The sequence below is a fragment of the Megalops cyprinoides genome, chromosome 9 (genome assembly GCF_013368585.1).
Source record: "Megalops cyprinoides isolate fMegCyp1 chromosome 9, fMegCyp1.pri, whole genome shotgun sequence".
Lineage (NCBI taxonomy): Eukaryota > Metazoa > Chordata > Actinopteri > Elopiformes > Megalopidae > Megalops > Megalops cyprinoides.
This window is the reverse complement of record NC_050591.1, coordinates 18,640,306-18,654,475: the sequence shown is the minus strand read 5'-3', so window position 1 is coordinate 18,654,475 and position 14,170 is coordinate 18,640,306. Positions and strand designations below refer to the sequence as shown.

At 45.6% G+C, this 14,170-nt stretch overlaps 1 protein-coding gene across 3 annotated transcripts in view; it reads left to right on the top strand.

Moving 5' to 3' along the window:
* Positions 1-554: 554 nt before the first annotated feature.
* LOC118783505 (transmembrane protein 135-like) overlaps positions 555-14,170 on the top strand; it is a 76,085-nt gene continuing 62,469 nt past the window's right edge. For 2 of the 3 annotated variants that reach the window (XM_036537409.1, XM_036537408.1), the window contains exons 1-3: positions 555-731; positions 3,357-3,484; positions 7,533-7,625. In XM_036537409.1, the coding sequence (XP_036393302.1) occupies positions 591-731; positions 3,357-3,484; positions 7,533-7,625 (362 nt within the window). In that variant the 5' untranslated portion in view covers positions 555-590. Of the gene's footprint in view, positions 732-2,979; positions 3,015-3,356; positions 3,485-7,532; positions 7,626-14,170 lie in introns of those variants that run through there. The other variant, XM_036537410.1, reaches the window with a different exon arrangement.

Below are 14,170 nucleotides of genomic sequence, written 5' to 3'. Positions count from 1 at the left end.
AACATTTTCTAATGTCGGTGGTCATATTCCCTTTTAAGCACAAAAATGCTTTTGGATGTGTACTCGCACTGTCCCAAATCGCGCACCATTGTATGCACACTCACTCATGTGATGTATAATTTAGCCATACTGTGTAAAGCGATGAACACACAATTAGGCTAAATAAACATTAACCATACGTATAAAAAGAAAGTAAAATCAAGACATTTCGAATGAAAACATTTATATATATATATATTCTTTTATAATATTTTTGCAATATTCCAAATATGACTTCCATGACAATTCGATAGCATACTATAAATTACAACGGTGATTTAAATTGTTTGCAGCACTTTTTGCTTGACTCACTTGGACATTGTAATGTAAAATTACTTCAGTGCTGAATCCCGGGATTAATGTTGACGGCTGTGATCGAAGCATCGTACGATGCTCCAGACAAGCGCTCTGTGTGGCTGCGGAAAATCTTCCTACCCCGTGGTGTCCTATTGTAACCCCAGCTACGACCTTTTCCCTGCTTTCAACTCTCGGCATTGCACAGTGCTGGTCCCGTGATCGCGGTTCTTACAGTCTGATGAGAGCGTGCAAACATGGCCGCCTTTAGCAAGTCTATCCCGCACAACTGCTACGAAATAGGGCATACATGGAGCCCATCGTGTACGCTTTCAACACTCCAGGTGACAGCCGGAGCTCTGGAGGTGTCCTTTAAAATATATGCACCCTTATATCTCGTAAGTTTAATGACTTCTTTTTTTACCCTAAACTGCTGAAATTTACAAGAGAAAGACACCCAATAACAATGCAATAATTCCCTTTCCAAATGCATTGGAGTGCTAATGAAAGGGGTTAGCTAGCTAGCCAACGTTAGCTACATAACAAGCTGCACTGACTGATGTGTCTCTGGTCTAGCTAATTAGCAAACGATCTAGTTAGCTACCTAGTAAGGCAGTGTTTAAACTGTATTGATTCATGCATTGAACGTCTGAATCGCACCTTCTGTTTTGAAGATACAGACACGAGGTTGTGCTTCTTCGTGTTGTAATTTTGCTAAGTAGCTAGCTAACTAACTTTTTGTGACTTCCTGAAACATTAGCCAACTAGCCACGCAAGGGATATACAGGTTCTGATAAGTAGCTAGCGAGCTTTGACTGCGGATTTGTTATCTTAGCCAGCTAGTGTTAGCTAGCTAGCTAACTGTTCATTCAGTATTGTACTGTTATAGCAAGCTAGGTAGCTAATTACGTTCGCGATAAGGAGGCTAATTAAAATGACAGTTTTTTCTTGCGTTGTTAGCTTGATAGTTGAAGTCATTGAAGTCGTTGTTTGAAAAAATAATGTAATAACTAGGGCATTAAAGACTCACCAAAGAGCCATCTCACTAATATAGGTCACTAGCTAGCTGGCTAATCACTGTCAGTGTCCGCCAGCTAGCTAGTTTATAACGTACTGACAGTTGGGTCTTTGGTAACTTGCTTGCTAGCAAACGCGTTTAGGCGGCAGGTAATGTGTAGCTACTAAGGTAGCACTCCGTAGCACAGTATGCCAGCTAGCTAACTTTACAGTATCTATATAGCTATACAAAGCGTCAAAACACAAACATTTTTGTCATACCTGAAAATAAAGGTAGACCGCGTAGTAAAATGTTTGGCTGCTTTAGCACTGACCCTGGTAAATGCTAGCCAGATGTTCTCTAAAGTTATGTTGATGTTGTCCGTATTTGCCCTTACTAATCCCAGTTTAATGTGGCAGACTCTTGACACCCATCTGCCAGCATTTTAAATGGGGCTGAATCTGCCTGACAGTGCAGCTATGTCTGTGTGAGACTGAGGGACATCTCAGTGGGGCTCAGGGTTGATAACAAGACATTGAACAAATCCATAATGACCCCCAGATAAGGGCATAGTTTTGGTCTCAACATTGGTAGGGACACAACAACCGAGGAGACATTGGAATTATGTAATATGACTTCACTCCAAAGATAATGCGAACAAGTCCGCTCAAATATTGGTAGGGACATGTCCCTACTGTCCATATGCAAAATTACGCCCTTGCCCCCAGATGCATATTAGTTTGATACAACCTTAGATCTGCCTGTTAAAATGTCAACGTGGCTTTTCTTAGATTTTGCAAAAGACAGCAGGACATATGTATGTCAGATTTTAAATGGTTACCTTTGGTTAATTTATATGTATAACAGGCAGGTAAATACCTAAAGAAATGGTTCAAAAAATGGTTTATAAGGAGGCAGTTGAAAGTGGACTCTTGAATTACAAATATCTGTACAGGCAAGCCATTTCTGGCCTGGATAATATTAGTCTCGTCCCATAATTGTCAGTTGATATTTGTCCTGCAGTGTGTGATTTGTGGAAAAAAAGGGCAAAACCTGGGGACTTTATTCATACTGTTAGCAGCATTATATGGGTGGCCTATGGCTGGGCAGGGTCTTGCTGAAACTTTATGATGTACAGCTCAGTCCACTCATAAAAAGATCTTTAAAGCATGTAATTGATTAATAAGTTGATTGCTTAAAGTTACTGAGCTGGATTTCCTTTAATAGTGGTATTTTTATGACCCGTGCCTCAGTGACACACAGACATATTTTCAGTCTGCTTGCATCTGTGTTTGTGATTGGTATGCGCCCTCAGGCCACTGGGTTGACCGACCGCTGTGCGCACACGCACACACAGACACACACACATCCAGCACATTTGCACGATGATGTCCCTTTGGCAGAGTGCGCGCAGGCAGACCACAGGCAGGTCAGGATGTGCGCATTCTGCCTGGCAGGGACAATGCTGGGAATGCATTCTATTATCAGACGGCAGTGCATCACCGTGACAGCGGTAGGTGAGAATGTTAGACTCGTAAGACTCCTGCAGGATGCTGTGATACATGGAGTGCCAAACAAGGGGAAAATGGCCTGTCAACTGACGGGCTGAAGAGTTGAAAAGGAGTGTGGGCTGGTGCTAATTGTCACAATTGGAAAATACAGTTTACAGATGGCGTCATTCATTGTAAGTAAAAAGAAACAAAGATGTTGGACAGCATTTTTTTTTAGCATTTTCTCAGTGATTTCGCTGAAATGTTAAGTGAGGGAATAAGATCCTTTGGTGGAATAGTGACACTTGCAGTGTTGTCTTTTAAAGTGCAAAGTACAAAACCTTCTCTTGAAGGAGAAGGAATATTCTGTTCCTTTACAGGCCACTGCTCTCTGGTCTGGGAACTGGCAAAACTGTGGTCTCTAATGAATGTCAGAATGACTATCTTCCAACCATTCTGAGATGTTGGTCTGTACAGCATATACTCTGTTCTAGATCATAGCCAGTCTGGTCTCTAATGCAAGCTCTGTATTCTAGATTGCAGCCATTTTGAGAAGGCGGAAGAAGGATTACTACTTGAAGCAGCTGTTACCTGAGATTCTGCAGTCAACTTCATTTCTGACTGCAAACGGAGGACTTTACATTGCTTTCTTCTGCATTTTGAGGTAGGAAAATGGCAACATGTATTCAGTATTATTCAGCAGAGCCCTTTACGCATGAACAACTGACCTACTGCATGTGAATTTAGCTTACATATCATCCATTCATATAGCTGGATTTTTATTGGCTCTATTCAGGTTAGGCACCTTGTGCCCACCTCCCTGCCCACTATGCAACACCATGTTCACGCCACGGGTGCTGAGACCCATGGCGTCATGGACTGTGAAGTCTAGTAGGATGCTGTGATGCTAGCTCTACCATTCTGTATGTCTTTGGCTAAGATTAGAGAAAAAAGTGGTTTCAGTCATGCATAATAAATCATCAAAACATAATGACTTTCACCCCATGGGCCCTCATACACTAAAAAGAAGTGATCCAAGTTGCCAGACATTCATCTTTGGTGTCTACTCCTGTGCTGATGACATCATCCTAAATTTTTCCTGTTTTACTTGGCTGTCTTAACTAGAAGTTAATTTCAAGGGAACGTAGGGCACATTCTCTGGAAAATAATCTGTTCCAGTAAAATGATCCTTACAATAAGAATTAATTATGTGTAAAATCAGATCTTATAATTAACGTTTTCTGGTCAATAAGAATTTGAGAAGGAACATCAGCACAGACTAATGCAATGGCCTATGCAGTGGTAATTATAAATGCATGGTATGTCTAGTCAAACACTTCCCATGGATTTTTGGTTTCTGACAGAACCACATTAACATGTCCCATAAAACATGCATATACTTAGCTTTACCAAAAAAGCAGCAATGAACCATTTAACAATCTTTACCTTTACTGTTTAATTAATTCTAAAAGTGAAATTAGGATATTGGATTGCGTACATCACAGTAATTGCAACTTAGTTAAATTTAAACTGACCTTTGAACTTGCCGATCCTTGTTTGAGTCAAGCTTGAGCTTCAGTCAGTACTTACATATTTATGAGAATCTGTACTGCTGGAACCCAGAATGATTTCAACTGCGGTACACTTGAGTTTACCTTGTTTTCCTCTCTTTCACAACATCTACTTATAGCACTTGATTACATTTTTATTAAAGTTTTTTATTTGAATTTTCTCAAGCTGCAGGATGGTAAACTTGTTAGAAAAAGTGTGAGTAAGCTGCTTTATAGTGAACCTGGGTGGCTAAGTCTGAACATTACCTTGCACTGCCCTAAAGAGAAGCAGGTAATGATTGAAGCAACTTGGAGCAATTAGAGCAGAATTTTACACACAGTGTTATGACGGAGGTCCGTAAAACTCTCATGGTGTTTTTGCACAGCGGAGGTCTTGGACATACCCCGGCACATAATGACAATGTGAAATCAAAAACTGCTGCAGTAGTAACTGTTACCAATGTTTTGTTCTCTAAAGTCTCTTCAGGAGGCTTTTTGGCCGCATGTGGAAATCACAGTTATCAGGCAGGGGGCAGAGGGATTTGGGGTGGTGTCACCGAACACCTCTCAGGCTAAACCTACAAAATGTACCTTGAAAATCCTACTGTTAAAGATGAAATGGGCTTGAATCAGATACAAATTTAGAACAAACTTTGCCTTTTAACATTGTAAGGTGTGCTGCTGTAGGTTAGCCTGGGAAACACCACTAATTTCCTTTGAACTACTGTCGCTTAAAGAATAGGACATAGAAAGAGTGACTTAACGCAAGTGGTATGATGATCTATTGAATAAGACATTTGTGGTTTTTCACTAGAGCAAACACCTGCGGACAACAGTAAAGATGCCTAAAGAAGTTTGTTCGATATGATTGTTACACTTGAAGAACCTTCACAGTTGTTTCCAGGGGCAAGCCTTAGCCCAAAGGGTAAATGCATTCTTAAGCATTTGACCTAATGTATAAAAATGAGCTTGGTTGATTGCCAATTTGAATGACTGACCTTGTGACCTCTTTCTGTGCTGAATGGCCTGTCCTCAGGGTGGTACAGCACTGGGTGTGTTGAGTTTAAAGGGCACTTAGAGTTGGTCTCTGAAATATGATCTGCAGTTTACCTTACAATTACCATTTAACAAGTGTAACTAATTTGAGCTTAAAGTGGATTTACAGTTTATTGGGAAAAGTTAGTACTTGAAAATAAACCCCACTGAAAGCTTTGTTAGGCATACTGAGCACACAGCGTTCTGCCGAGACAGAGAATCTTTGCTGCAAGCAGACTTTAACCGCCGACCCAATCAGAGGGAAGGAGGAGTATCGCTTGAAGGCTATTTAAGCTTGTGTAAAATGGACCTATATTTGAACTAACGTTAAATTCGAAAAGACATCCAGAACCACTTTTCCATCTCTGCTCTGACCTTTACATCTGTTGCAAAGTGTGAAGTATGCAGGAAGTTTGACATTAATTTGTTTATTTACCCTGGATTATGAGGACGAGAATTGAAAAGCTTGTTTACTGCCTTCCGGAGCGTATCTCATTCTCCCTCCATGAACTCAGCCAAGGTTTGTCAGTCCCATGTGCATGGGCACATCTTGAATTGTAATGAGTGGTCATTAAACCCCAACAGTCTGCAGCCCTGGGCAGTTGGGGGCATTTGAGTTGGAGTGAAAAGGAATTAATACCCTATTTTCACAGTAGAGGTTTCTTCCAGGCTAAGCTGGAGAAAAATGTGACACAGACCTGGTACACTATAATTGCATTTTCTTTGCATTACCCACAACAAGACCTGATGCTGGTGTATATCCAGATGTCTCCCCAAAATAATTGCTTTTTCCCTCAATTAACCTCATTGATACAGTGCCTTAATGTAGTTTCTCAGCCCATTTTCCGCTGTTGATGTGGTAACATTCATACACAGGAGAGGGAGCCGGTTGTTATATGTGTGTGTGAGAGAGAGAGAGGCCATGAATTGCAGTTGACTACAACTTTTAGGTGTGTTGGATCCAACTGTGCAAGTGATCTGATCAAGCTTAGCGTTTAGCAAACAGCCAGAGATGTGATTTTGTTTGGGAGCCTCTTTTGCAAATACAGTGTAAATAAAATATTCTGTCTCTGAAGTTCATCTGCAAGGCAAAGACTGACCTGAAAGTTAGGACAGAGCTATAGAAAGGAACATGAGCGGCAGTAAAGATGGCCATTCCAACTGCCTGTGCAGCCTCATAGGCGGGTACGTCTTTAACAAATGCATGAGGACAGTGAAAAGTAAGATGGTTGGCATGTTTTGTACGCCTTTGCGCTTTTACTGTTTGGTGTGCTCCTTTTCCCCATTTTCAGCCTGTTGGGATCTGCCGTTGTTCCCAGTCATTGGAATCACCAATTGTGCATTATGCTTGTCTCATCACGACATCCTGTGGGCTCACACTGGAGTGCAGGGAATGCAATCCTCCAATAAACTTGCGTGCCAGCAGGGACTGCCTTTCACACTGCAAGTACCGGGGTGCATTAGGAGGGTTTATTAACGCCAGATTATTGCACATTCTGCCACTTCTGACTTGTGGTCATTTTTAGCAGATGACACAGGTCTGAGCTATAGGACTTGCCTTGCACCCTGTATGAGCACCCTGACTGAGCCACTCTGACTGAACAGGGCCCATAGTACTGAACTGTGTGAACAGGGCCCATAGTACATCTGCCTACCTTTAGTTATTCTCTGTGATCTGCAGCGGCAGCCTGCTCCTTCCTCCCTTCCATGTTTACTGAATCCCCTCTGAGTTTTGGCAGTGATGCCAGGACGGAAGCGCCATAGTTATGGAACTTGCCCACTGTGCCCACAGCTGGCTTGTGGTTGGCTAACGCTAGTAATGCTGCTGGGCAGAACTGGCACAGGTCAGCACGGTGACAAAAAAAATATTATGGAAAAACACATGTGACCTGGACTGAGCCAGCCATCCTGGTTCCAGCTCCACAGTGGAAATGGGTTATAATTAGCCCCTTCAGATTTCCTCCTGTAATTCCTACTGTAAAAGCACAACTGTGTTAATGGATTTCGGCGTGTGTGTAAAATTCTAAATAGCACAGGCTTTTCCTACATGGCTATGTACATTAAATATTAATGGAGGCTAATTTTGTTCTGTGTTTCATGCTTCTTGTGTTTGCTCCTCAACTTCAGGAGACTTCTGGGCAGGTTTTACTCCTGGTCTTCGGGTTTCGGAGCCGCGCTCCCTGCCTCGTACCTGGCCATCCTGATCGAGCGAAAAAGCAGGTGAGCCTTCCCTCTCCATCTTCCCATCCTCCCAATAACCATTCCTGCTCAGGAGGAGCAAACACAGGTCGGTCCCGGTTCCTCATCTGCCCAGCAGGACAAAAGGTAAACGGGTAGCAAGTGGCCTCCTTCCATTTTAAGAGGCGTGCTGAAATTTCTCTCAGGCAGTGGGGAACATTCCAGTTTTACACTCCTGTCTGTAAGCTTAATAGTTTGTGACTGATGAGTGTGTTTAGTCTGAGGAGGAGTGTGGGGGTTGTTCCATTTAAGTAAATTGGGTAGGGCAGCAGTTTGGCTCCAGGAGTACAGGAGCCCTGGCCCTTGATCCCTAATGACTCAGAAATGCTCCCTTCAATTCTTAGATCTTAAAATTTTAGATGTGATACTTAAAATCTAATCTAAATACCAGAATATAATACTAACCAGCCAGAGAATGCGTTTCAGATATTTCTGACATCATGGGACTAATAAATCTACTTTTTATAAAAAACTGTTTTTAAGTGAGTCACAAAAAAAATACTATTACTGATTAGTTTCATACGTGCTGAAGGCTCAGCAGGAAGCATAGGGAAAGCTCAAAAACAGATTTCACACCCTTGAACAAGGTTGCTGGCAATAGCAAAGCACCTAGTCGAGGCTTCAAATCCACAACCCTTTGTGGACAGAAGCAACAATGGAAACCCTAACTAGCACCACCAGCAGCCATTTTTGGCACTTCACCTGTCATTCTGCCTGCTCATGGTTTCTGCCGCTGATGGGAGAATGAGACTGTGGAACCCTAGAACGGGTGGAGCTGCCAAACATAGTGGTTTTCTGTGGAGAGCAAAGTCTTCCAGCTGGTTCAGGCAAGTGAGTGATCGACAGCACATGACGGCTCCACCCAGCCCTGGGCCGGTGAAGCCTCGTTCTGCCGTCCCTTCCAGGACCTCACTCAAAACAATAAACACAGAGGGGGCCAGGTTTCAGACCGGGACGTGGAGTTCCTCTCTTTGTCCCATTTCTGTCATTTTTATCACACTTTTGGTTATGGCGCGGGAGCGTTGTGAGTAAAAATAAACGGCGAAAGGGGAAAACCAAGTGAGAGAGGGAAGGTGCATCGTTTTCTGGCACGGGACCTACGCCCCTGCGAGCCAGCGGGCCATGTCCTCTCCCCCGGGACGGCGAGGCAGGAAAGCCCCTGTGCTGGTTAGCCTTGTTTATATAGGAAGGGAGTGAGGGAAACGAGCGGAGACTGCGATGCTATCAGCACGGAGGCCGCAGCCAGAAAGGGCTACTTTGTTGGACTGCACAAAGCGCAATCATTTCTCAGTTTAGCAATCTTTAGTCATGGGGTTAATTAGTATTATCAGTGAATGTGTTCGTTCCAGTTCCTCTGAAGAGAGCGGTCGGGCGGCTTGTCAATGGCCCTGGATTCAAATGGCGTCCGATAAGCAGAAAGCCTGCTGCTGGGAGCGCGGTGCAGCCAGGGTTGAAAGGCTCAGACATCCACACCCTCACATTTCATGCGTGTGGAAGAATGAATTCAGTTGGAAGCAGTGAGACCAACCCTGAGGAAGAAATAAAAAAAAACACAAGGGTCACACAGTGCAGCGCTCAGCGCGGTTTCCCGTGGGGTCGAACCCGAGTTTCACCGCTCAGTGACAGACAGCTGGCTCGGACTCCCTTCCTCCCTCCCATCGCTAAGGGAGGAGGCTGTGTGTGCCTCTGCCGAGAACCGGGCCCCTGAAACCTCATGTCATCCCTGGACTATTAACAACCTTCTATCGGGTCTGTCTGTTGCTTCCTCAGGAGAGAGACCCCCCATCCCCAAACCCCTCCCGAAAGCAGAACTCTCCCCCACATGGCATGTCCGCTGTCTCTGCTGCATTGGAGACTATGTATGACCCACCAGAGACCTAAGATTCTAGGAATATATGTGTGTGTGTGTGTGTGTGTGTGTGTGTGTGTGTGAGATATAAAGAATCCTTTTTGAAGGATTCTTTAAGTAGCAAAGAATAGTGTTTCTGGTATGTGCATGTTTGTCTGTGCATGTGTGTGTTATCAGGAGCCAGCTCCAAGGTGAGAGTTCACCCTGGCATGCTGACGTGTTTACCTGCCATTCTGCGAAACGAATCGATAGACGCGGAGAGAAAAAAAATGGACACCGTAAGTGGCCTCTGGCTCGCTGGCGCTTCAGACGCTCAGCGACACCCGATCCGTTCCCAGGCGTCTCCCTCCCGTTTCTGATCCGCTCGCGGATCCGAGAGCCGCGCAGCGCTTTCCCCTCCGCGCTTTTCAACAGCCCCGCGCAGGCCAAGACTCGCTGCATTAGCCTGGCTGTCAGTGAGTGAGTCCCATCCCCGGGATACTGTTACAGGCCGTTGCTGGAACCGTCGCCACGGCAGCATTAACTCTTGGCTTTCTTTCCTCCGGCCGAGTGCGGTCGTGTCACTGCGCTCCCTCAATCCAGCCCCCCTCACCAATGGTAACCATGTGAGAAGCATCTCAATCAGAATGTACTCTCGTAATCAAATTCATGTCAACATGCCGCTGTCCTTATGGATGTGATTGCTCAGCGATTCCACTGAAACCCCTGCCTTCCCCCACCTTGCAGCTAATAGGCAAACGTTAAAACACTTTGTATTTGGAGTTTCTCAGAACCTGGAAGTTTGTTTAACACCTGCTTCCACTGCTTGCTGTGTAATAAAGGCAACTTTGATTTTATGGTTCTGTTGTGTTTTTTGCCCCCCCCCCCCCCCCCCCCCCCATTTTTGAATGGTCACCCCATTCCTTCCATTCATTCACCCTTCCTCGACTTTGTAACCCGGGCCCGGGACCTGGAGTCTGGTGGTCCACGGGAAGTGTCTGGGTGAGAGAGATTAACTCCAGCGTAAACATAACCAGCAGCGGTTTATTTTTCCAGGGTCTTTATCGGAGCGGTGGGCTGCGGAGCCCGGGCTCCCCACCGTCACCCTCCTCATCGCCCAGCAGGCCGGGCAGGCTTTTAATGAGGATCGAGCTGTCATTCAGTGTCTGTCCACACGTGCCTACACGCACACACATTCGCTCCGTCTCGACGACACACGCACTCGCTCTCTCACACTCAGAGACCGGGGAGGAGGGCCCGCCGCTGTCTCCTTGATCTCCTCGACCTGGCCCGCTGAGCCGAGCGCATCAGAAAAACTCCCGATTTTTATGTTTTTGCTCCGTCTGTGGAAACCATCGCCTTCCTGCTTTTGTCATTCCCCAGATCCCCGCAGGATCCTGCAGCCCAGAGTTTCACTCCCGTTTTCCGTGTGCTCATTAAGGGCCGGGGGATGGACGTGACATACGGCCCGGGAGAGCAGCGGAGCGAGGCAGCTCTGCGGGGCGCGCGACCCTGGCCGCTGCGCCTCCGTTTCTGGGTGCCCATTCATCATGCGGCCGTAATAGGCAGGGTAATGTATTTCAGTGTCGACATCGCGGAGCATTAACAGATTCAAGTAAACAACCAGCTTGTGGTCTGGGGCCGCAGAAAAAAGCCTTGAAGAAGGGCCCGCCAACTCATTTTTCCAGATACTGAAGGAAGAATAAATAACATTTATTTTTACTGGCAGGTTTTGAAGGCATGTGAGGCTGTCTGTGTGTGCATTTGTGCTGAGTTTATTTGTGGGGTGAATGTGGGTTTGTGGATCGTGAATTTGTGTGCCTGTGAGAAATACACTGTGTGTGTGTGTGTGTGTGCGTCTGCGTGTGCGTGTGCGTGCGTGTGCGCGTACGTGCACATGTGTGCATGTGTAGGTGCATGCTTTATTTTGTGGTTGCAGTACATGTCAGTAGTAATGTTCCCAATTTGATGTGACCTCATTTGAATGTGTGTGGTGGTTTGGGAATGCCTGCTGATACAAATGAGTTATTCATGTCGTTAATGCTGTGGGCAACTCTCTCGCATTCTCACCATGCCAGTCCTCAAATTGCTCTCGTAGATTTTCAGTTTCCTGCTTTTGTGTGAAATCCATACCAGTCTGCCAGTAGCGCTGTTTGACAGGAACATGACAAGACAATTGGCTTTTATTCCACGCTGGCCTTTGCAATTGAGCATGTATGTGTACTACTCCCATACTGCTGAGGGGTAGGATTTTCGAAAAAGTGAGTCCTGTGTGTGCATGTATGTGAACATATTTGCATGTGTGTGTGAGACAGGATGAAAAAGGTGAGGGTGAATGTATATTTCATGGTTCTGTGTGTGTGTGTGTGTGTGTGTGTGTCTTTCACTCATACATAGGCATGTTTAAGTATCTGTGCGAGGTTGTGGATGATGATTGTGTGTGTTTCAAGTGCCCATTCTGTCAGACACATTAGCACTTGCCATTGGTCACTGTCTCGGTCTGAGTGGCTGGCCGGGGATCCTGAGAAGAACCCGTTTGACTTGCAGCCTCAAAATGGGGGAACAGAATAAAGACCCTGTCTGTTCCCCCTCTGCTCAGACTCCAGCTGGAAATCCAATTCCACTCTCCAGAACGCTCGCTCGCTCTCCTCCACTTCCTGTTGTATCTCAGCGACGGCGGCGCGTGGGAATATGCAGGAAGGACACGCTGCAGAGGAGGACATTAGGTTAGGGCGCTGCAGGATTGGGCGGCCTGGCGTTCTCACAGACATGCCGTCACCCCGGAGCACCTCTCGCTGTCTGTTAGCAGTGCGCCGCAGACCCGGGTCCGAGGGCTCGTGTTGGGGAGATGCCAGAAGTGCAGCGGCTCTGGCGGGGCGCGCTGTGAACGCGTCCGTGCTGTCCACGCAGGCTCGCTGAAAGCAGTGTGCTGTCGAGGTGCCGCAGCAGCCCACAGTGCAGTGCAGTCTCATCACTCACTGGGTTCGTGAGAAAATGAACGTTATTTTTCATCGTTATTTTTTTCGCTGTCACTGCAGTCCGAGCTCTCGAGATGTCAACGAATTGTTTTCGCAGCGTACCAAGCGGATGCCATCTCGCCGCCTTGGCAGTCCTCCGTCTCCCCGCAGTTTGGAAACTTTTTCGACGAATTTATCTTTTTCCATTTCCTCTTTTTCCCCTATAGAGCAGAATGTTTTGCAGTCAGCACAGGACATAAAAATTTGAAGTTTAAAGGAGGTTTCAGCAGACAGCGAAAAAAAGGGCTCGCAAGCCAGAGGTTTTTTGGCCGCAGATGTAAAAGCCATTCTTTCGGTTGCTAGGCTCCCAGTCCGCCCCAAGTGCTCGTTCTTGCTATGTCCTGCAGCGTTCTCATGTTTTTATACCTGGAACACAATTTTATTGCTTTGTTGGGGGTGTACTAATTTCACTTGTAAACCGATTTGAAAAAAAAAAAACACAACATATTTGGACAGATTTATTGAGACGGTTAGACTTTAAACTTCGAACAAGTATTTTTTGTTGTTGTTCTGGCAGTTGAACGCCAGGCCTTTTGGTAACTAATGGAAGTGATGCTGAGGAGAGGTTTGGTGCATTGCCTTTGTTTGCCTTGTTGAATTCTACCGTGCTCCCTGGAATTCTGTACCACAACGTGTAAGCCGCATATAAAAGGACATTTTGTTTTAATGGGATCTGGCAAGTAGCCCTGAAGTCTCTGTGAACACTTGTTGTTTTTTCAGGGAATTCATAGAAGAGCAAATTAGTTCTGTGGCATGCTAGTCATACTGGAATGTAAGATGTGTAATCCATCCTTGAACGATACAGTGTTAAACCTCCTTCAGCTTTGATGCTGTGTAAACCACTACCTTTAAGCAATTTTACATGAGGGATCTGGTACCATGGAGGAAATGTTCTGAATAATAGTGTCCTTGTGACCAAGCGGCCTGGGGGACCGCCAGTTCCATACACTGACCGTGTAACAGCCGAGTCCCCCGGAGATTCTCTAGAGGGAGCATTTCCTCGCCTGTGTTCCCAAACCAGATTTCCGTGACGGGGACAGTCAGATAGCGTGCCACTGACGTGTGGTCCCGCTGTCAGTCACCATTTCCACATCACAGCGAGGGACGGCTCCGGGCCCCATTTTCCAGAGATTGAACAGTAAAGCTTGGTTAGCGACCATAGCCGTGTGAATGCGCTGTCATACGAACCCAATGTGGAAGTGCGCAGTTTACCTACTTCTGTTGTGCTGCTCACTGTGGAGGAGCTTGCTTAACCTTTCTGATACCACATACATATGTCACTACTGCATTTATTTATAAATGCATGCATTTGTGTGGCTTTTTGCAGACTCACAGTGAGAAAAGAAATCATTGAATGCGTATGTCTGAAGCTGACAGCAGCTCGCAGTGAATGATAAAAATTCTATGCAGGTACATAAAATAACATGGGAGATAAAATGTGGATAATTATTTTACCTTGTCCGACATGAACTTGTGATAATATTTGAACAAGACCATGCTGAAGCTAGGAGTAGCAGAGGACTTCTGGTTATGGTATTACACACAGGATTAACACATCAGCTTCTGCTTGACTAACCTGGCCTACCATGTCTGGGGTTGGGTTTGTTTTCCAGGGAACCCCCCTCGGGTGTGTCAGGTTCAGCTAATCTACAGTGACGTTGTGGTGGAAGAGTGAGTGAGCC